We start from the raw sequence: 23,564 nt of genomic DNA on the forward strand, positions 1-23,564 counted from the left end.
CGCTAACCACAGCTTCGGGAAGCAGGGTACCGCGGCTCGGCATTCATCCCGAGCTAGCCCACTTTGTACTCTGAGGTGACTCACAACTGGATTTCATGGGGCCCACCCTGCAGAATCCTGGATGGTCTTTTTTTTTATTTTGGGGGGGGGTCCCATCTGAAAATTCTCTGAATTCAGGTTAGGGTAAGCAGTTGAACCCCAGGGGCTGGTTTCAAGACCAACTTGCTCCGCGTGTGCAAGAATCAAGGTCCATCCTAGACTAGCTTCTTTCCGGTAATTGGTTTTCTGGGGAAGCTCCCGCCCACCCTGACAGGCCTTATCTGGCTCTGCGGTCTGACAAGTCCAGGACGACAACCTGCCTAGAGAAACAAGATCTCGAAGCGAGACTGTGTAGCTCGGTCCGCAGCGCCCTCTGGTGGTCGTGACCCGGCGCAGTTGCAAGCGTTCCAAATCTCTTCACAATGAAATTCCGGTGAAAATAAGCCAGTCCCACTTGGGACCCAAATCAGATCTCTGTCCCAGATGAACCAGGAATCTACATTGTCACACCTGCCTCCGATGAGTCTGATGCCTGAGGGAGCTGTAGGTCGCTGCTGAGTAACCCAAGTTGAACAGCGGAGAGTGTAGATAGATTTCCAGGGTGAGAACCAAAATCTGGGGCATTTAGATAGTTTTTCCAAGAAGAGTTATGAAAGGGAAACTGAATCACCCCCTCCACACACACACACAACACACACTCACGCACGCGTGCTCATACAATTTTTTTTTTTAAAGAAGAGGAATCTGGGCTTTCAGCGAACTATATTCCTCTGGAATTTTTAATTCATTATCTACTAAGCTTTCAATTAAAAAGTATTTCTTCCAGGGGCTGGAGAGATGGCTCAGTGGTTATGAACACTGACTGCTCTTCCAGAGGTCCTGAGTTCAAATCCCAGCAACCACGTGGTTGTTCACAACCATCTGTAATGAGATCTGATGCCCTCTTTTGGTGTGTCTGAAGACAGTTACAGTGTATTTACATATAATTTAAAAAATAATTCTTCCAATTACAATTTTTTATTATTAGTGGTGTGTATGTCTGTGTGGGAGTGCTGAGATTACAAGCATGTGCCACTGCCCACTTCTTGCCCATTTAAAAAAAAAATTTATTTGATTTATGTGCTTTGGTGTTTAGCCTGTATGTTTGTATGTATGTATGCATGTATGTCTATGTGAGGGGGTTGGCTCCCCTGGAACTGGAGTTACAGACAGTTGTAATGGGAATTCATCTGGGTTTTCTGAAAGAGCAGTCAGTGCTCCTACCCCTTAGCCACCTCTCCAGCTCCTTGAACAATTTTTATTTTTTTAGATACACCATGTTTATGCCTGGTGCATGCAGAGCCAAAAAGGGCATCAGATCTCCCCGATCTGGAGTTACTAGTGGTTGTGAACTACCATGTGGGGCTAAAGACCAAACTCGGGTCCTCTGCAAGAGCAGTAAGTGCTTTTAACCACTGAGCCGTTTCTCTAGCCTCTGAAGCCCATTTCAACCTGTCTCAACATCGGACTGCAGGGCTCTCAGTAGGAAGATGTTTGCATGTGGGTGAACGGCGGGGGCTAGGAGACCCAGATTCAAGAACATCGCTGGGGTAGAGGGCTCATTCACATTCCTTGGGGTCTATTCAAAATCTTAGGGAAGCCTTCCAAGAATCCCTCAAATCTGAGCCCTGCTGTTGGAGGGGCCCAGCTCTCTGCAAAGCAGGTAGTACAGCAAACACTTCTGAGAGAGGCTGGGAAGCAAAGAACCGAACCCTAGTAACTATGCTGCAGATGTTGAAGTATCGGCTGATTTTCTCAGGGCTTCAAGCCTGAATGGGTCGTTTCTATATTTGGCTCTAGTGTCCTGTATGTGACCTATGAGGAGACCACAGTCACAAACACACCATAAATCAGAGCAATACCCCACAGCTGAGTCAGACACCAGGCTGGACAGGAGCTGCTACTACTGCTGCTGCAGGTGACACAGCCCTAAGTTCCAACTTCTAGGTTTAGATTGACCTCCACTGTCTTCAGGTTAGTGGGTGGAGTCTTTTGGGCAAATATAGGTCTGTTTCAGATTTTTGTTTTGAGACAATTCTGTTGTTGCTTCTGTTTTGTTTGGGGTGGTTGTTTTGGGTTTGTTTTGTCGTTGTTGTTTTGGGTTTTTCAAGACAGGGTCTTTTTCTGTGTAGCCCTGGCTGTCCTGGAACTCGTTATGTAGACCAGATTGGCCTTGAACTCACAGATCTGCCTGCCTCTGCCTCCCAAGCACTGGGAATAAAGGTGTGTGCCACTGTCACCCATCTTGAGACAAAGATCTATGTCCAGGCTGGCCTCAAATTTCTTCTCAGAAAAGGATAACCCTAAACTTCTGATGCTTCTGCCTCTGTCTCCCAAGAACTGAGATTTCAGGTGTATGCCATTAAGCCTGACCTTATATGGTGCTAAACTCAGGGCTTCGTGCATGATAGGTAGGCACTGTAACAATGGAACAACACCCCTAGCCCATCAAATGTGTATAGTTCTTGTTTCTTGCAGTTCTGGGAACAGAACCCAAGACTTTGCACATGCAGGGCAAGTGTTGTACTACTCAGTACATTCTCAGTCCCCAGCAAATACCTCTTGGTCCGTCAGGACCAGTGGCCTTATCTGTGTCATATCTCCTGCCTGACATCACCTCCTATAGTGTCACTGCCCAGCTCGAGACCTTGGGTGTGTCCCTGGTTTCCTTATCTTTATAGTGAGAGATGGAAATGCTCATAACCCAGAAGGCTGATCCACACAATATTTACAAAGATGTAGTCAACTCTATTTATGCCAGTTCACCATATGTTACACAGCAGAGTAGCCACAAGTCCTGCTGGATTCCCCAGAGGTCTCTGCCTTCAAACAATGAACATGAGGCACCGGGACACTGCTGCCAGGTAAGGTAAATCAAGGCTTTAATCGTGTTGGAAAGCCCTGCTGAGGGCCAAAGGCTGCCCCTCATGACCAGCTCTGGGATCACCACCCTGATAACAGAGAGCGGGGCAGGGTGTGCCAGTTGGAACCACAGCCCCTGGGACATGGAGGTCCTTCTTGCAGGACCCTAGTCCCAGAGCAATGGTACCCACAACACCCATAGCCAGCAAACTTCTTTATGTAGAGGAAGTCAAGGGCAGCCTGTTCCTCAGACTACGGGGCAGTCTCTGTGAAAGGCCTGTGGAGTCATGCAGGCCAAACTCAAGACAACAGCCTCCCCTGGGGGAGTCTTTTTCCTTCCGGCTTCCAGGTGGGCAGTGGCTTAGGTCCTTCCTCTCTGGGAAGATAGCTGAGGTGATCTGGGGGATAATGTTCCAAGTGCACTTGAGGTGGTAGCAGGGTCCGAAGACATCAGGAGGGAGCCTAGGGCTACCATCTTGCTAGCCGAAGTTCAATGGTTTCTCCATCCTGGGGTTTGTAGTCAGCAATACCTGCAGAGAACAATGAAGCAAAGGGGGTTAGCAAGGCAAGGTCTCACCCAGACCACATCATGTGACCACTACCCTGAAGCCACATCTGTAAGACAAACTCAGGTTTGGTGGTGGAAAGCTGGAAGCCAGTCATTGACTCAGAACCAGCCTTGGTAGGATCCCTCGGGCCACAGGCTCACATGGCCGAGAGAGCACCCCCCAGTGGGTAGACATGGGACTAAAGCTGGATAACATCGGTGGAAACCAGGGCAGTATCTGCTTGGCAGGGTCAACATCTTCAAAATGGAGTTGTCAGGCAAAGGGACTGGCTTAGTGTGGTCCAGAGGATGTCACCAATGAGTGTCCCAGAAGCAACCCTTCAATCCAGGAGAATACCTGGCTTCAAGTCCCACTGGAGAAAGGGGGAAGATAAACCTAGCATCTTTGGGCGTGGTCAGAGGAAGATCCATTGCCTGGCAGGCCTGAGACCTGAGCTCATTCTTAGCCTCACAAAATTAATGACTTGGAAATAATAAATAACAGCAATTTGGAGAAATTAGAGAGGTTCCTTAAGAAGCCAGGTGTTCAGGGGCAGTTCCATTTGCTGACTTATTTTCATTTGGTGGGGACAGTGGCTAAGACAGAGTTGGACTATGTAGACCAGGCTAGCAACAAACTCACAGGAATCCTCCTGCAGTCTCTTGAAGTGTGCACCACCAAAGAGGAGATTTCCTCTATGTATGTATGTATGTATGTATGTATGCATTTATTATAAGTACACTGTAGTTGTCCTCAGACACACCAAATAAGGGCATCAGATCTCATTTCAGATGGCTGTGAGCCACCATGTGGTTGCTGGGAATTGAACTCAGGACCTCTGGAAGAGCAGTCAGTGCTCTTAACCACTGAGCCATCTCTCCAGCCTAGGAGATTTCCTCTTAAGGACAAATGCTTTGTTATGAATGTCTGTGTCTCCCAAATCCATGCACTTAAATCTAACTTAACAATGACAGTATTAGAAGGTGACTGGGAGGTATTTAAGTTAAGAAGTGGAGCCTTCAAAGCCAGGATGGTGGGAACACACCAGAAATCCCAGGAGGTTGAGACATGTAGATGCATGTTCCAAAAAAATAACTTAACTTAAAAAGAAAAAAAAAAAAAGAAAAAAAAAAAAAGGAGGCCTCAGAGCAACCAGGATCCAATCCTCTTTTGGCTACCTAAAGTGCTTTTCTCATGTGTACAAACACACACACACACACACACACACACACACACACACACACACACAAACACATATATACATAATTAAAAATAATGTTTTAGAAAAAAAATCTCTTCTAAAATTTCAAACTTAATTTCTGGGTAGTGAAATGTAAGCTTTTGTTCTTTCCTGTGTCTTGGACTCACAAGACAACATCCATAAAAACTCTAAGAATTCAGGTAAGTATTTTGGAACATGAGTGGTTTTCTGATGCTGTGGCCCAGGAAGGCTCAAAGGAAAGGCTGGGCTGGGCTAATGCAGCCTCTCTGTTGGGTCAGCTGGCATATCCAGGACAGCAGGCGACAGACTCACCTTGCAGCAGTGGGGTATCTGGGGCTCGGAGGAGCTGCCAGTATTCCCTATCCCCAGCATCTTTTCCTAGTACGGATGTCAGGTAGGGGCCTGACAAGGAGGGCTGGGTCCCATACCTAAAAAATAGAAAAGTAGCTGCTGTCCCCAGGAGGAAAGCCAGGGAGGGGGAGGTTGTGGGGGTTGTCGCCCATAGCAGCAGATTCTGTCTCTCTCAGGGCTAGCACTCTCCTAGCACTTCTGTGCTGGTTAGTTTGGAACCACAGAAAACAAACTGGAGATGCCTGGGAAGAGAGATTGTTGCCATCAGATGGGCCAGTGGGCACGTTCTTGGAACACTGTCTTGACTGATGATGGTGGGCAGCATCCACCCACCTCTGCCAGCCTCACACACCAGCGCTTAGCCAGTCCTTGGTTTGATCCACCGTATAAACTGACTATGGTTGTACACACCCCTAATCTCAGGACTAGATGATTGAGACAACCCTCAGCTACACAGCAAGGTAAAAAAGGGGATGTCACAGAACAGCCCTTTTCATTTTCTTTTAACATTTGTGTATGTGCACGAATGGGTGTGTGTGCATGAGTGCGTGCGTGCGTGCGTGCGTGCGTGTGTGTGTGTGTGTGTGTGTGTGTGTGTGTGTGTGTGTAGGTCAGAAGAGGCCTTGAATCCTCTGGATATGGAGTTGTAGGCATTCTGAGCCCTGCTATGTGGGTGCTGGGAACTGTTATTTGGGTTCTGTAAGAACAGCACAGCTCTTAATTGCCAAGCAGTCCGTCCCCATAGACAGCCTTTTTTTCTTTTTTTGTTTAGTTTCTTTTTTCTTTCTTTTTTCTTTTCTTTTTTTTTTTTTTTTTTTTTTTTTTTTTTTTTTTTTTTTTTGAGGCAGGGTTTGTCTGTATAGCCCTGAAACTTTCTCTGTAGATCAGGCTAGCATTGAACTCAGAGATCTGCCTGTTTCTCCCTCCTGAGTACCCCTATGAACAACCCTTTTTAGTGCTCATCCCTTAACTCTGAGGCTCTCCACGGCTGCTCTGGGCCGCTTCTCGCCACATCTGTCTGTCTGCCCTGAGATCCAATGCCTCCCATGGAGTCTCCCGCACTTTCTGGCCCTTGAACTCCTCTCGGGCTGCCTTCCACTCTAACAGAAGAGCAGCTCAGACTGACATTCATAGTGGCCTCTCAGAGGTCCTAAAACACCTGACTAAAAGCCTGAAATCCCATTTTTTCTGTGTTTTGATTCAGTACACAAACACAAATACTGGGAAGGGGAGAGAGAAGGGGAAGGAGAAGAGGAGGAGATGAAGGAGAAGAAGGAAGGAAGGGAAAGAGGGAGGAGGGAGGGACTTTTCACTGGATAAACACATTAGTGCCTCTAAGTCACATTACGAAAGTGACTATTGTAGGACTGAAAGTTCAAGGCCAGCCTGGAAACATAGAGAGACACATGATGATTAATATCGATTATCAGCTTACTGGGATTTAGAGTCAGTATGGAAACAGATTTCTGGGTACGTCTGGGGAGGGGGTTTCTAGATTAGCTTAATTGAAGAAAGAAAGTACTGCTCCACATCTGGGTGATCCTACCTCCTGGGCTGGGTCATTCACTGGGTGGGAAGCAGAGCAGACTGTGCACAGTGACCCTCATCATAGCTTTCCCAGTTGTGAACACAACAAGGTTCCACCCCAGTGATCTGTCTCACCCAGAACCTCGAGCTCAAACCAGCTTCTCTCCGAACTTCGCCTCCGTAAGGCAAGGTCTTTTGTCACAGTGGCGAGACATGTGACTAATGCAGACCTCGTTTCCAATGAAAAGCTAATATCTGATAGCTCAATAGTACAGTTCTCACTTAGCCTGTAAAAGGCTCCAGAATCAGTCCTCCAAAAGGGGGAGGGAGAATAAGTCACTTAACTTGGGAAGTGGGGCATTTTTGTTCCTTAAAGACTTTTGATCCCAAGACTCAGGAGGCAGATACAGGGGGGTCTCTATGAGCTTTTGAGGCCAGCCTGGTCTACAGAGTGAGTTCCAGGACAGCTAGAGCTACACAGAGAAACCCTGCCTTGAAAACAAACAAAAAAAATGACAGTGGTGTTTACACAGCTGTGTTCTAAGCTGTGTTCCTGGTGGCTCTCCCTGGAACTCTTGTTGGGAACAGAAAGCAGGGATTTCTCAAGATGAGGCAAGAATCCAGGGGAGAGAGCAGGCTGGTCGGAAGGACTCGGCTGCTCGGAGCCAGAGTTAACCCTGGGGAGGCGCGTCCATCCATCTCATGGGACAAGTGTCTACCTTCTCAGGGTGATTAATGGAGAGGGTTATTTGATGCAGTTAATCTTCCTGCAGCTCTCACCTCATACCGAGTCTTAAACCTACCCAAAACATGCCCACCAGTGCACCATCACAGGTTCCTCACTGTGGCCCTATGAAGAGGAGGAAAATCTCATTTCCTCACTCAATAATGTCTAGCATGGGGCTGTAGGGGAGTGGATGGGGAATAAGGAAGTGGGACTCCAAGTCTGGGTCTCTTGATGACAGTGGCTGTCCACAGATCCCCCCACCGGCCAAACACTACAGGTCCAAAACACAGGCCAGAAAGGAGTGGAGAAGGTAGATTCAGAAATTAAACCAGAACTTCTCCTAAGAAACTCCTCTGTTCCCCATCCTTCCCATGATCCCATTTCAAGAGCCTCACGTGAATCCTCCAATGTCATGTGCCATCTTCAGGACATCTTCCAAGGAGGAGCCAGCAAAGACAAAAACTGTTTGTTCGTATGGTGGCAGGACGCTGGAGACCTTGAGTGTGACGCTGATGACTTCTGAGATGTGGACAGGGTCCTCAGCAGCTGGCATCAACATGACTATGTCAGGGAGAAGGGAAGAAGCCACTGTCATGAGGATTGGGAACCTGGATATGAGTCCTTTCTTCTTATGGACATCTTTCCCAAGTGGCCCACGGCCTTCCCTCAAAATAGCTCAGTCAATGGCATGAACACCTGCTAGGCCAAAACCTGGTTCTTATTCCAGTCTCTATGGCCCTCAGCCTCTATATCCCCCCCCTGCCCAAGCCTGAGCCCCTTGCTGGTGTCTTTGTCTCTTGTCTCTGTCCTATTTGACACACTGCACCTCACACGACCCTTTCTGAATTTGTTCTAGTCACATCCTGGTCGCCCCTAGCAGATGCTTCTTCTTTCTCTGCATTGATCTAATCCTGTTCATTCTCCCAGACCACTCTTTCCCATGATGCCCCTGCATTACTAGGCTCTGGGTTTTGGCCTTCTCTGCTCCTTTGCCCTCTCCTCCCACTCCCTGGAAAGTCTTTGGAAATCAACATTAACTAAATGTGTCTTTCCACCCATTGGATCATTCACTCATCTGTGATGATCTTACTTTTCAACCTGACTGGATCTAGAATCAACTAAAATGCAAGTTTCCAAGTATTCATGAGATGGATTTTCTTGATCAGATTATTCAAAACGGGGGAGACCCTCTGCATTTGTGGGCAGCACCTTCCAGGGGCAGATCAGACAAAAGGGACACAGAAGAAGGAACCTGATTTTTGGCTACCTGCCCTCACTCTCACTATCTACTTCATCTGCCCTGTTTACAGCATTCATTTGCTGATATCAAAACCAACTTCCTCACACTCCTGATGTCAACAGAAGGCTAGCAGCTCTCCAGACTCCTGCAGGCCTCCTGTCTCATACTGGGACTGTGGAGACATCCAGTGAGAGAGCAGAGAGCCGCAGTTGGACTCTCTGTACCATATAGCGGATGCCAATCCAATAAATCACCCTACCAGTGCTGCTCCTTTAGAGGGCTGAGGCTAATACACTCTTCCATCCATTGGCTCAAACATTTCCATAGCGGCTATCACACAGTGGGTACCACCCGGAGCACTTATTTGGTATCTGTGTCCACACTGTGAGCATCAGAAGGCTGTGGCCTCATTTTAGCTGCTGTGTCCTGGTGCAGACCCACATGCTCATGTTGGCTCAGCAAAGTATAACTGATGGATCACCCATCACTGGGACCCACAGAGAGAGACAGAAAGGGCTCAGCTACCCCTGGGCGCCTGGCAGTCTGGGAAGATAAGATCCAAGTAGGTCTTGTGGTTCAGGATGGGTAGCAGCTGAGAAATCATCAGAGGATTCTGGAAGGCCCCGTCCTGTAGGCTGAGCAGCAGGGATGTCCTTGCCTTGAGGCAAGCTGCACCCAGCCCTACCCCAGATGCAGGAGAGGTCATTAGCATCTGTGGGGAAGAGAAGGTCATAGGTCAGCCACTGGAAAAGGACCAGGTCTTCCAGGCTCTAAGCAGCCCACCCTCCGTTGACCCCCTGAGTGGTCATGGCTCCAGAGTCTCTTTCCAACCTGTAGCGCCAATGGGGTGCTATAGACATTCCCAAAGTAGCCCTCGGGGGTCTGGGCCTTCAGGATCTTCTCTCGCACTGTCTCAATAGCCATGGTGATCCGTGGTCTCAGATCAGAGTTGAAACTGAGTTGATCCAAACAGGTGAGGGCCAAGCCAGCCATGGCTTCTGTGTCTAGGGGGACAGGACCTAGAATGAACTGGACAGCTTGGGGTTTTGGGGGCTCAGGATCATATACAATACCAATCCAGATGAGTTGCCCAGGACTTCCCTGGTCCTAACACTGGACACACTAAGCCCCAGAAAACCTCTTAGACCTAGACAAACTATTGGCCACTGAGCAGCCAGAGAACAATAGGTCAGATGGACAGACTGAAGAGAGTCCCAAGAGGATGGACTCTGCAGTTCCTGCTCCTAAACCGGGACGCACGTTGAGACCACAGAGGGAGCTTTATTTTATTGATGAATTAATTCATATTGCTTTCATACTGTTGAGTATTGAATTTGGGACCTCAGGCACGCTAGGCACTTTCCACTGGGTTACATCTCCAGCCCCTTTGGAGAGTTTGATGCCAACAGCTAGCTCTAGCTACCTTATCTACCCTCAGGCAGTCTGACTTAATTGATAAGGAAGCTATCAGGGCCTGTGGATTTTTAAGATCTCTTCTTCCTGATAGGTAACATTAATGTGTCTACCATGTTTCTCTACAAGCCTCTGAGACAAGTCTTTCATTAACAGAAGTCCTGGTGCCTTTTTCTCTCTGGGAAGTCATCTACCAAGCACCCCCCTTCCCTACCTTATGTATCCTGCCCACCCTCCATGAGGCCTTATTCACTCACAGAAGCCCAGGCCTAGCAGAGACCTTGAATTATGATGATTAAAAAATGGATACAGTGGCCCAAGGTCACACAGTGAGAAATGGATCAAAATCTAGGTATCAGAGTCCCCAGGTTATATTGTGTCAAGAGCACCCAGTGTGTGCTAAGACTTCTGCTTTTAAGGCACCTTTTACTGAGATGCTGCTGGGGGGTTGTTTTCAAGGAAAAGCTTGACTGGTGGGGGGAGGGGTGGTGACCTACAGTGAACATGTGATGGAGCTGGGGTCAGAATGCAAGTCCAGTTTCAAAGCTGACTCACAGTCCCCACCATTTCATTTCTAAGGGATCTGAAGAGGAGCTGTTCCAAGGAAAGGTGAGCATGGGGTAAGTCATACAGTCCTTCCCCTGGGGCTGGGGGAGGTTAGGTTTGTCCACTCACCCACAGAGAGGTGGCCCTGGTGGGTAAAGTAGTCATGTTCAACAGCATACAGGAGCTTGCCCACCACACTGTCATGGACCCGCTTCTGGTGGACACACAGTGCCAGGATGCTGAGGCTATACTGGTAATAGCTGGTGTGGGGTTGGCCTTCATGATTGTGCCCTGAGATTAGAAAGGCAAGGAGCAGAGAGTCACATCAGGGTTGAGGGTTTCCCTCTCAGTCTCTTCTTAACAAGAAGCCCCATAGCTCACAGGACCACAGGCTGCCTGGCTGAGGTCCCAGTGTATGCCAGGTTCTGTGTTTGCAGGTCAGAATAGAAGATGATAGCTCAACACACACTCATGGAACTGCAAAATTGTGACAGAAATGTGTCCCAAGATCCCCAGAGCCAGGATCAGAAATCTTTAAATAGCTAGGAATTGAGACAGAATTCTTCATAGAAGTCACTCTGTGGGGCAAATATAAATATCTAGGCTTACTTGTGAAGGTCATTGTTCCTGGAGCACATAGAGAAGCAAGCCAGCAGTGCCTAGAAAGCATAAGAGACCAGCCAGGCTGGGCCTGGGGTTATGAATAGAAGAGTGAGAGGGCCCTGCAAGCTGTAAGCTGCATGAACAGGTTTAGATTGAAAAGCCCTGCTTTAGCTGTTGGGCACTGGGTCTAAGTCAGGAGGCTGGAAAGTTGACAGAGGCTAAGGAGTAGGCGGAGAGGAGGCTGTACCGGTGTCCCAGAGGTGGAAAACTGCTCAGTCTTGGTGGCTGAGCATCCCAATAGCTTGTGCATGGAAAGCTTGGGTCAAGTGTGGCAACCGAGTCCAGCCTGAGCCTCTAGGTAGATGTGATGTGGACAAAGAGGGAGTTAGAAGAGGTCTGAAAAGAAACCCCAACGTTCTGATTCCCTCTGAGAACAAGAGTCCGAGGCCTGCCTCAAAACTATAAACAATGAAACCATTTGATGAGCCCTCCTAGATGTTCCTACACACTTAGATGTTGTCCTTACCAATGGCCTTCTTCTCATCCTCCAAGAACCACTTGAGCTGTGAGATCAATCTGTCACCCTTTCGGCTCCCAAAGAACTCGCAGTTGGCCCTGAGAGCAAGCAGGTAGAGGGCCAAGCTGCCCCCCGAAAGCTGGTTCTGACAACCACTGTTATCATCACTGGAGGTGGACCTAGGACGAGGCAAGACAAGAACACCTTTATGAGAAGGTGTTCCCTTGATAAGCTGGGCTTGGCCCACACTAAGGTCACAAAGTGGAATTAGCCATCAGCTGTGCTGGTATGAGGCACATGCCACAGATTCTTAAAACAAAAAGTGAGATAAATCAAGGATAAAACATAAGGGTGCCTACATCCAGATCACACAGTTTGACCCCCAGTTTGGCCATGAACTCTCTCCTTTATCTTCTCTCCCTTCCCTGCATTCTTGAGAAGGAACCGCCCGTCTGCCTCCCAAGAGCGGGCATTAAAGGTGCACACCACTATGCCTAGTGATTGATGGCTTATTCTTATTCTTCGCCTCTCACTCAAACCCCAGAGCAGGCCTCTTTTTAATGGCCACTCTTGGAGAAGGAGCACAGAATTATGCTGCTTCTCGACTGCATGAAAGAACATAGCTGTGAATTAGCAGTGTCTGTAGTATAAGAGTAAGCTACTGAAAGTTAGATACTGCTACTTTGTATCAATATGCAATCATATGTTTGGTTATGTCTTCCTGAGGTACTGGTGGTGCTGCTTTGGGGCTCATGGACTAATCACTTTTGCCTCAGACACAAATGGGGGGCATAGGAAGACTTAGGTACTGCTTCAGGAATCCGAGATGCCATTTCAGGACAAAGAGCATGTGTTAGCATCTCTGATCTAGTACCACTTACCCCTGAACTCTGCAGATGGAGAAAGGCTCAGAGTAGACAAAATACTCCTAGAGTTTGTCAAAAAGCCATGAAATACCCCAACTAGAATCCAGTCTCCTATCTCTTATAACATGGATCAAGTCGTGGGGAAAGTCAAGAGAACAGTAATACCGCAGGAGGCACTGCTGGTAATGGAGCTTGAGGTTGTGAAGGTAGAGGTCCTCCTTTGTCCCAGCCTGCATGCTGGAAAGTCGCAGGCCAACGAAGACGCTGGGATTCAACTGCTCTGAGGAAAGCCGATCCATCCAAGGTAAGAGACGCTGGCCCAGCTTCTCTACCAGCTGGTTGTCTATCGTTGGGACTACTGAGAAAAGAAAATGGTGTGAGAGACGCCCCAGAGCCACGCCATGCCACTAGCAAGCAACTATTCTGACCTCCTTCTAGACAAAACCTTCTCTAGGGAATAAGGGTTTCTATTCCCATTACCACACAGCCCACAGCCTGCCTGCAGAAATGTCCACTATGGTGAAAGGCATCAGGTAAAAAAAGGAAAGCAGGCATCTCCTAAGAGGAATTAGAATGGGCCAAGGAGAGGTGATGGGCTGAGATCAAAGGACGCTGTTGCCAGGCAACCACCCCACCTATCAGGAGTGACTAAAGACCAAGCCCAGCAGTAGGCCAGGCACCCATCTCTTTTGACCTTCACATCAGCCCTATGGTGTAGATAGATATTTTTGTTGTTGCTTTGCACAGAAAAGGAAATAGAAGTTCAAAGTCAGGCTGGGTCTTATATGATGCTGCAGAACCAAGACTGTGTCAAACTGCCACCCCTTCCCTTGCTATTGATACTCTCACGAATGTATTCTGTTCACTGTTCAGAGCCCCAGCCCCCCACGCCTCATCTCTCTGAATGTTTCCACAGAAGTCATAGGTATCTACGAATGTAAGGGGGCCATTCCCAAAGAATGAACTCAAAATGACTGTTGGCTTTATGGGCCAGGCCAGGGCACCAGGCTGGCTTCTCACGACACGTTCATTCCGATAGTCAGGCACTAGCTGAACACGGTGACACAGGCCTGCAATCTCAGTGCTTAAGGGACAAAGGCTTGGAATACATCATAGTGTGAGACCTGGTAGGAACAGGGAAGACTTACCCAAAAGGGAGATCTGTCTTTGTTTTTCCAGAGTTCTGTCTGAGTATCTTCCAGGTCCTCCCTAGCTTTCTGACACTTTATTATTTAAGCAGGGTATCATGGATTGCAGGCTGGCCTCAAACTTAGCATCTCCCTGAGGATGGCCTTAGAAGTCCTGATCTTCCTGCCTCTACTCCCCACATGTTGGGGTTACAGGCGTATGCCACCACATCTGGATTATACAATGCTGGAGACTCAACCCAGGGCTTTGTTCATGGTAGGCAGGCACTCTCCCAGCTGAGCTCCAGCTCAGCCTAGAACTCTGATCTTCCACTTTTCCCTAAAGCTAGTAAGGGAGCCCAGAGACCCCACCCCAGGCTCTGACCTCCATCCTGAGTCAGCTATCGTGCCTGTAAGAGGAGGCTGATACCAGTTTATCCTCTCTAGAAGGAAGGAGCCAGGCAGATTCACTCCAGCTAGGCAAAGTGGCGTTAGGCAAGATTGCTATCATGGCTAATCTTGGTTGTCAACTTAACTGCATACGGAATCAACCAAACCCCAAGCTGCTGGACACTTCTATGAGAATTTGTCTTAATGAGATTACAACTCAAAGTGGGAAGACACACTCTAAATCTGGCTCAAACTTTTGGATGGCAGCCCAGAGAAGGGAAAGGAGGAGGAAACTTTCCCTTTTGTCTGCTTGCCCTCACTGGGAAGTTTATCTACTCTACTGCTCTGGCTGGTATTAAGTCTACCTTCTTCATGGTTCCAACATACACTGAAGACCATCAACTCCTCAGGAGCCCTCCAGGCCTCCAGCATCATATGGAGTCTGCAGAGATAATCAGCTCCACAGACTGAACAACTATAGGATTCGCAGTCTTTCCACCACGAGACAGCCATTTCCAGACTACCAGGGCCACATCCTGTAAGCCAGTGTCTCAAAACACACACTGTGCAGCGCTGCTAGCACAGCGGTTCTCAACCTGTGGGTTGCGACCCCCACGGCAAACCTCTATCGCCAAAACAAAAAGTTTACGTTATGATTTATAACCGTACCAAAATTACACTTAGGAAGCAGCAACAAAAATAATTTGATGGTTGGGGGTTCGCCACAAAATGAGGAACTGTATTAAAAGGGTTGCACTATTAGGAAGGCTGTGAAGCACTAAACCACCATACCCTGACTAACACAGCCCCATCAAACACACACACACACACACACACACACACACACACACACACACTCCTGCACTACAGCATCCTGTGCATAGGGTTGTCCAGCCTTCTCCCTCTCACCCGAGGACTGACTGCCTGCATTCAGAAGACCGGAGCCCTCCCTCTCTGTGTACTTTAGAGATCTGGCCTGTCCATTCCCTTGCATGCAGAACCTTGGCTGATGACGCAAGTGTGGTGTCCTCACACCGCACCAAGGAGGAAGGAAGGAGGAACAAACAGCCTCAGCTCACTTTACCAAAGTTACAGAACTGAAGAAGGGACTGCATCCCAAGCCCCCAAAGTTCTCGTGTTGGTGAAGGAAGGAGCTCTCACGTGGTCGGGCATGGGGGCTAACAGTTGAAGGCTGAGGTGGGCTCGCTGAAGGAATCCCTGAGGATTGTCTAGACAGCAACCAGGAGCCCAAGGATAAAGAGCTTTTTTAACAGGACATGGTCCGACAAGAAGCCTAGGAAAGATACCGGCCTCAGGTCTCAAGAAGCAGATTCAGTAAGGTTCTGTTAAAGCGGGGGCACCTTGAGCAGACCTTTTGGTCTCTCTGATCCATGGCTTCTTCACCTGTCACCTGTTTTTTAAGGTTTGCCCAAGTTCAGCTGAGACAGAGCATGCGGGGTACATGGGAGGAAGGAGAGGAGTGAGCCACGGGCCTGCCTTCTGCTTCCTGCCTCATCCCTGTGCCTCAACCTACAACCTAGAGGTCACAATTATGTCTTAAGAGGTCCCTAGAATCTGTAAGAGGTCTCTTGAGGACTACAGCCCTGGGCTGAATATCTGGAGCAGTCAGGGGGAGCCTTCATGGGCCTGCTTCACTTCACCTGGGATGTTTGCCCCCTGTCCCCTCCCTCTGTGACTTCTTCCCAGAGCCTTCTAGTCTTTGGACATCCTTTCCCACCCCTCTCCTTGATTCGATGGGCCCCTGTGGCTTTCTATTGTTGCCTTAGGGTGACTCGCTTTGGCACCCCATGCCTTTTGCCAGCCCCCTCCCTTAGAGTATAAACTCTAGGAGAGCTGAGACCTGTGTACTCTTCTCCAGACGAAACACCAGGCCTATCACAGAGAGGTCTCATGTGCACCAAGTAAATGAACAAATTGCTGGATGATTTGGGGAGATTCTGTCTGGGTGAAAAGGGGAGCAGGTGTCCATTCAGTGTGCCCAAGCACTAAGATCCAGTTAAAACCTGCTGTGGGAGACCCGAGGGACAGGTAAGTGTCTCTATCCTCCCACTCCCAGTTTCCAGTTCCCCCAAGGGGATTGGACAAGACAACCGTCCTTCTCTGAGACCCCAGAGGCAACAGGGTCCAGACACTGGCTGGTTGCTTACCACAGAATTCAGCAAGAGCCCCGAAGACTCCGGACAGGAGCAGCAGCGCCTTCAGGAGCTCCATGGCTGGCACAGATGGGAAGTGGGAGAGAGGCTCCTGGGACCCTCCTTTGGGGCTTGTCTGACTGCAACTGGTCACCTGTTTAGACAGAGGCAGCTTCACTGATTAATTGTCCCTCCAACACCCGGAAGCACGCTGCTAAATCAGCAGAGAGAAAGGGAGAAAGGTCTGTTATGGGGCAGGAGGCCAAAGAACAAAGGAAGGAAGGAAGAAGGAAGGGCAGAGCGGTTTGTCCTCCAGATGGGAACAAAAAGGGACTCCATGAGGCAACTCCAAGATAAACTTATCTGTCCCCAAAGCTTTTAAAGTCCCCGGAAGCGGCACAGAAAACCTGATGCCTAGTCTGTCCCAAGTCTGACAGTGCTTGTCGGTCCGCCCTGCCCCTGCCGGCACACCGGACCCCCCACCTGCACATCCCAGCCCCTGCTCACACACACCCCACCCCTGTTCGCATCCCCACTCCCCACCGTTGCTGCTCTGGCTGCAGACATTCAGGATTAGCGCACCTACCTGATGCACTTCACAGGAGTCCCTGGAAAGTACTTACTTTGACAAGAAACAGAACCGGGAACTGTGGTAATCACGTGACACCAGGAACTCTCTGGCGTCAGCTGTTCTTTGCCGCCAGCCTGCCAAGGAGGCGGGGCAGCTGCTGGACCTGGCCCGGACAAACAAGTCTCCTCAATCAAGCCAGACACAGCCGGGATTTCCTGGAGGCGACAGAACAAGTTGATCAAGGGCGAATCCAGCAACTCGCAAAACCTTTGGAACCGGGCTGCAGAGCTATTTGCCCTGAAGTAGGAACGTCGCTTAAAAACATTCTGACAGATCGAACAAGAGATTCCTTATCTGCCCGGTCCCACTGGAGACTCAAAGTATGAATCTAGCGTTGTTGAGTGACCTTGACTAGAGTGTTTAACCTCTCCGAGTTTCAAGTTATTCTCTCTATATAAAATGAGAGGGTGGAACAAGATTATCCTAACAGTTATTTTCCAGTTCCACTTGTGAGAATGCTGAGACCATAAAATGCCACTAATCATCTTCAACTGAGATGTTTGTTACAACTATTTTTACAGCAAACTGCCACAGGTCACACTTTCAAGAGAACCTATTTTTGTGCCAGGCTAATTATCACAAGCTAAGACCCAACACGGATAAATATGGACCTGTATAGCAGTTATTAATTAGCAGTACTCGTTAATGTAATGCATGTGTTGTTTCAGTCAGAGAAACTGAAAAGGACAAAGGACTACATCATAATTGGGGGTCACATGTGGGGTGCACACCTCTAATCCCAGCCACTCAGGAGACTGAAATAGGACAGACTGGCAGCCAGTTTAAGCAACCATGAAGACTCTGTCTCCTTAAAAGGAGGAAGAGAAGCTGGAAGAGGAGGGAGTGAGGAGCAGAGCATGGTTCTTGGTGCACACCTACATCTAGAATGTGGGAGGCTGAGACAGGAGAATCATTCCAAGGTCCAATCCAGACTGGGCTACTGAGTGAGACCTTATCTCAAAACTCAGGGAGACATAGAGGGGGAGAAAGAAGGAAGGAAGGAGGAAAGGAAGGAGGGAAGGAGGGAAGGAGCAAGCAGTTAGTTTGGGAAGTAAGAAGGGAAGCAGCAGTAAGAAGGAAAGTGCACATGCCTTTTGCTGGGAGAAGATGCTACAGTGTTGTGGGGTACTCACCAGAGAAGATTGCTCCCGCATGGGTTTGAGCCATTAGAAAGTCTTTATTAGCTGATGCTGACTACACTGGGTGTTCAGGATCCCAGAGTAGTCCCTATCCTTTCTCAGGATAAGCTTTTAAGTACACACACACACACACACACACACACACACACACACACACCATGTTCTGGGATGACACACTTCAGTTAACAAGAACAGTTAGCCAGAAATGGAACTACAGAAGCCAAAAAGCAAGGTTAGTGCATTGAAAGACTTTCCCAGAACTGTGGACTTTGATGAACTAGGTCTTTGTTTTGATTTTGGCAGGTGGTGCTGTCTATGTGCTGAGTTTTACAGCCCGAATGGTTCCATCATGGAGTTAGCTGTGCTAAGGTTTGGGGCCTTTATTAACAGGATTATACCAGTGTCACCAGGAAACTGGATTTCTGCCAAGGTCCTGCATTCAGGTGTAAAGTGTTCCAATAACCAGTGATCTTTGAAGGTCTGCTACTTTTTTTTTTTTAATAGAGATTTCTTTTTCTTCCCCTAACATCATAGGTTCTCAAATTTTTGCTATTAAAGAAAATTTTAGAAAGAACAAAATTCCCCATTCTAGTCTGGGCTGCTACATAACTTTGATCAAGACCAGGAGCTACAAGGAAGGAATTTTTGGACCTTACATTCCACACCTGCCTTAACTTTCCAGTTTCTAACAGACTCTCTGGAGTCACTGAGCTGTCCAGGCTTGAAGCTGACCCTCCCACACAGCCCTGGTGGCCTTGAATGTTTATCAAAATTTCCTTCCTTGGTTGACTTTTGACTCAACTCCACCTTCCCTCTGGCCGTCAGAAACCTCTGCCTGTGAAGAAGAGTCCGCAGGGTTTGTGGGGACCCTTCCCTACACAAAAGGTCAGCACCCCCTGGTGATCTTAGGTGAATGGGCTAGCCCACTGTTAGAAACATAATCCCAAGGAGAAAAATCCAGGTTTGGGCATGCAGACCAAATGAGAAGAACAAAGAAATGCGGACCCATGCAGGGACACAGAGAACATTCATCGTGTAATCAAAATACACGATGTTAACAATCCTAGTTCACCGGAGCAGATGAAAATGAGCACATGACCACTCCCAGGTATGGTGGAGGAGACGGGTGCTAGTATTAATATGTGGGAGCGCACAGGCAAGGGCATCTGGAAGGGTTCAGACTGAACTAGGTCATGAGAAGAGATGAGGGGAAAGTAACAGAAAGAGGGGGCAGAGAGAGGAGCCAAAGACCAGGAGGCCAAGAGCACCAAGAGAATAGTCAAAATGGCTGAGTTATGTAGGAGAAAACAGAGGGGAGGAAGACAGATGGAGGGGAAGGGAGGCTGGGGGGGGTGGAGAGATTTGGGTAGTGGGCAGGTGTGGCAGCCAGGATGACTCTGTAGCAGGTACTTGTTAGCAGGGACTGAGAGAACCTAGCAGTATCAAGGTACGCTGACAAGCATCGCGGGCATAGGGCAGTGGAGGTGTCATATGTCCCTTGTGCCAGAGATCAAGAGAGTGACTCCTTTTAGCAAGTAGGAACTATTTATCTTAAGTCTCTGAGAGAGTGCTGGCTTGTCTAAATGCCAGAGTTTGCAAAAAGGAATTTCCTGGAAGGGGGGAAAGAGTGATGGAAATCAGGAGGGGACTATCGGGAGGCAGGACCCAGGAAGAAGAGGGACAAATGAGGACAGAGTATACTGGCACACCCGTGTGCAAATGCCACACTCATTACTTAATAGAGGCTGGAGTTGTGGCTCAGTAGATAGGGGGCTTGCCTGTGAGCTGAGTATGGTAGTACATGCTTATAATCCAAGCGAGGCAGAAGCATTGCTGAGAGCTTGAAGCCATCCTGTGCTAGGTAATGAGTTCTAGGTTAGCCTGGGCTATAGTTGCAGAAGATCTTGCCAAAAAAAAAAAAAAAAAAAAAAAAAAAAAAAAAGTGTGTTCTTGTTTTTGTTTGTTTTTGTTTCGTTTTGCTATGTTTTGGTTTTTGAGGCAGGATCTCACTATGTAAGCTAGGCTAGCCTCAAACTGTTCATCCTCCTGCAGTTTCCTTGCAGGAGCCAGGGTTACGCGTACCCTCAGAGATAGCTTAGGGTTACATGTACCCCAGATAAAGTGACAACAGGAACAACTGATTACCAAAAGCAAAGTAAAACTCCCTGAAGAACTCCGACTCCAGATGTGTGCCGCATGCACGCACACACACACACACACACACACACACACACACACATGCAGAAATGCTGCAACTTCCCTAAGCCTGCTTCTTTGTAAACTGGGAGCGTCGTACTTTCCTGTAGATGTCTATGAGGTTTTCAGCTTTATTTAGATCTATTTGACAAACACCTGTGCACATTTAAAAGGTTTCCAACAGGAAAGTTTGTATTCACATACGCTGTGAAGAGCTTCTCCTTATGAAAGCATCGAACGTGTTCTGGACCACTGTCCTGGGAGTACATCAGTCACCTCTGTCTGTATCAGAAGCAGTTCTCCTGAGATGGGGTCTGCTGATATTTTCTCACAGAAGGAAGGGGTGGGGAGGGCCAGGAGACCCTCACCAGAGACTGCAGCATCTCCTACCCAACTATGTGTAATTCCGCCCTAATTGCCGGTTGCTTCTGGTCACAGAGCACCAGCAAGTGTATAAAGTAAAACTGAAGTGGGAACTCCATCTAGGCAGCTGTTCATCATCCACGCTGAGTGAGACTTTTCTGGGCCACTCATGCTCAGTGAGTGTGATGGTTTGCATATGCTTGGCCCAGGGAGTGGCACTATTAGAAGGTGTGGCCTCGTTGGAGGAAGTATGTCACTCTGGGCTGGGCTTGGAGACACTCCTCCTAGCTGCCTGAGGATGCTCAGTCTGTTCCTGGCTTCCTTTGGATGAAGATGTAGAACTCTCAGCTCCTCCTGCACCATGCCTGTCTGGATGCTGCCATGCTCTCGCCTTGATGATAATGGACTGAACCTCTGAACCTGTAAGCCAGCCTCAATTAAATGTTGTTATTTATAAGACTTGCCTTGGTCAAGGTGTCTGTTCACAGCTGTGAAATCCTAACTAAGACAGTGAGTAAATCTAATAAACTCACAGGTTTTTACCGTACTCTGTCATTGGAGCCCCATCTCAGGAGGGTAGACCTTTGCTCTCATCTCATCTCCCCAGGAAAAGTTCAAACAATATCCATCACCTTATTAGTCACAGTGTGTACCTGTGCGTTCATGTGTATACATATGTGTGTCTGTGTGTGGGTGTGTATAAGTTGAGAACACATTTCTGTTTACTTAAAAGATGGCTGAGTCAGTGATCGAAATGCTACTGAGGCGTTGTGACACAGTTCCGACTGTAATGAGACTGCGTGGCAAAGTTCCAGCCTTCAGCAGAGAGCTGTCTGGCTCATGATTGTTTTTGGATAAAATTATCTATACAACTGTTTCTGGTGTTCCCTATTTGCCTTTTGCCTTTTGGAAACACTGGTGTTGTGTTCTGGGATGGTCTGGAGGAGAGAGATGGAGCAGGAAGAAATTATCTTAATTAAAAATAAACTTAGTAACATCATCAAGCGGGATGTCTTCACTTTGCCCCCCGAAGGCTGGGACAGAGGCTAAAACTGTGGACATGCAGGAAACCCACAAATAAAGTTGGGAACATTTCCTGCTAATTCTGTAGAAAGAAACGATATGCAAAAGAGTTTAGGAAGTTAGGAACCAGAGAACCTAGGTTAATCATTAGAAGGCCTGCTGCATTTTACTAGAGAATACTAAAGCAATGACCAGAATTTGGCATTCTCCTCACACCCAAATGAGTATAAGAAGCATATGGGGGAGGCATATATAAGAAATAGAAAAGGAAGTAAGAAATGGAAAGGCTTGGAATGGGTTATAACTCAGCTTGTTAAGGTTTTGCTGTGCTAGTTATGATCACATTTAAAAGATTAACTTTTTCAGACTTCAAATGGTCAAGCACCATAACCGAAAGGCTTTGACAGAGGACACCAAGGCCTCTCCTCCCCGCCTGGCTAAACTTTATCTAAGATGGCACAAGAGATGTGACGGGCCCTCAGCACAGAGTCTGATCCGTGGTTCCAGTTCATTTGGTGTTAGCTCTTCCCAACAACTACAAGTGCAGGAAAGAGTGTGAACCAACATTGAGTCACCACCTAGCAAGTGTCCAGATTCTACGGTCTGGGGCTGAACTGACAAAGAGAAAACCTTGGTGCATGTGACCCGAGACTCTGATCACTGTAAGTGGTGGTGGTAAGCCGCTGCGTCTCTGAATTGCCGGGTGACCGGCTTCATCACACCCCTGCACCTCCTCTCTTCAAGTGGCTCTGCTGGCCAGGACTCTTCGAGGAGACACGCTTGGGTTCCTGCTGACAAGTCCCGAGGAGAACTTTCTGTACTTGGCCTTCATACCGGTTTGTGTCTCCCGTGAGGAACTCTGAATGCACTGTCAACGTGGACTCCAAACCTATCTTGCTTGCTTTGGCCATGTTTCTGGCCAAGAAGTGCTCCAGGCAGACGGAACAGCGTACAGAAAAGTCAGAGATGGCCAAGGAAAGGGAACTGGCCAGGACGCGTGGCACGTGATGCCTCCAGCTTTTACAGGGCTCTGGTGTCTTACACTGGGATAAGCTGTTTATCAATGAGTAGACTTAAGGCTGTCACCTTTTCTCTCTGCTGTGGCTTCCTTCATCTCTAGGGGAACCAGAACAGTACCCAGGGCTGTGATTTCAGATATACATTACTCATCCTAGCTTGCCATGTTATTTTGATGGTTATGTGACACTGGCCAGCCTGGTGTTTGCCAAGTTGCTAAGATTATAGACATGCTACCGCACCTTGCCCTGTAAATATTTTTAAATTTTGTTTTGCTAGCTATTCTGTGCATGCGTGACTGTGTCTATGTTTCTGCCACTTGCCCGCCTAATACTCAGGTTGCGGTTAGAGGCATCACTGTGAACTCAGGGGAAGCTATTATAGAGAGCTATGCATGTAACTTTTCAATGTTGTGAGAGTTTGTTTTAATTGTCAGTTTGATAAGTCTAGAATCATCTGAGAAGGGCATCTCGGTGAAGGAAGGATTGCCTAGGTTAGGTAGGCACGTTTAAGGGTAATTCTCTTGATTATATAGGGCCGGAAGACCTAATGAAAAGAAACTAAGACATGAAGATACATGTGTATTTCCTCATTTTGTCTGTTGGAAGGGTCTGTTGGGAAGCTGTCTGTAGTGACTGGAACACCTCCTTCTCAGGTCTTACAATTTCCTCTTCCAATAAGAAAGCAGTAAGAAGCCTGGAGGGATGGCCCAGTGGTTAGGAGCACTGGGCGTGCTTCACAAGGACTTGATTTCAATGATTTCTCCTCATATTTGATCATTTATTTAATCAGTATGAGCTTGTTCCTATTGAACTCTTTTCCCTTTTTGGTTTTAATACCAGTTTTAATTTGTCGCTCTAAGTGTTCCAGTTCCATCTAGTGAGGGGTTCTTTCTGCTGCTCTTGCAACCATCCACCTACCCCACTTATGAGCAGATGTACACAGTATTCACATACCACCCACTCCCATTCTGAGTATGGAACCCGAGGCCGTAGACAAGCTAGACTAGTGTTCTCTATGGCCCC

At 48.0% G+C, this 23,564-nt stretch overlaps 1 protein-coding gene across 3 annotated transcripts; it reads right to left on the reverse strand.

The window, feature by feature from the left end:
* Positions 1–2,952: 2,952 nt before the first annotated feature.
* On the reverse strand, positions 2,953–16,826 carry TCN2 (transcobalamin 2). Of its 3 annotated transcripts, none has more exons than XM_080932056.1 (10): positions 16,757–16,826; positions 16,186–16,324; positions 12,666–12,855; positions 11,644–11,813; positions 10,644–10,805; positions 9,387–9,559; positions 9,081–9,267; positions 7,711–7,876; positions 5,023–5,138; positions 2,953–3,470 (listed from the first exon to the last, which is right to left on the reverse strand). In XM_080932056.1, the coding sequence occupies exons 2-10, from the start codon at positions 16,247–16,249 to the stop codon at positions 3,409–3,411; spliced, it is 1,290 nt and encodes a 429-aa protein (XP_080788182.1). In that variant the 5' UTR covers positions 16,250–16,324; positions 16,757–16,826; the 3' UTR covers positions 2,953–3,408. The 3 variants fall into 3 exon arrangements, with proteins under 3 accessions (XP_080788182.1, XP_080788180.1, XP_080788181.1); XM_080932054.1 differs by having other exon boundaries at positions 12,666–12,858; XM_080932055.1 differs by having other exon boundaries at positions 12,666–12,858; positions 16,794–16,824.
* Positions 16,827–23,564: the final 6,738 nt, after the last annotated feature.

This window comes from Micromys minutus (assembly GCF_963924665.1).
Source record: "Micromys minutus genome assembly, chromosome: 1".
Lineage (NCBI taxonomy): Eukaryota > Metazoa > Chordata > Mammalia > Rodentia > Muridae > Micromys > Micromys minutus.

Bases quoted from the DNA above. Each gene is read 5' to 3' on its own strand.
- TCN2 (XM_080932054.1), bottom strand. From the start codon at position 16,249: ATGGAGCTCCTGAAGGCGCTGCTGCTCCTGTCCGGAGTCTTCGGGGCT. The intron at 12,859-16,185 runs GTAAGCAACCAG...TTCTTTTCTCAG, and splicing joins GGCTCTTGCTGAATTCTGTG to TAGTCCCAACGATAGACAAC. The intron at 9,560-10,643 runs GTGAGTGGACAA...CTGTCCCCCTAG, and splicing joins CCAGGGCCACCTCTCTGTGG to ACACAGAAGCCATGGCTGGC.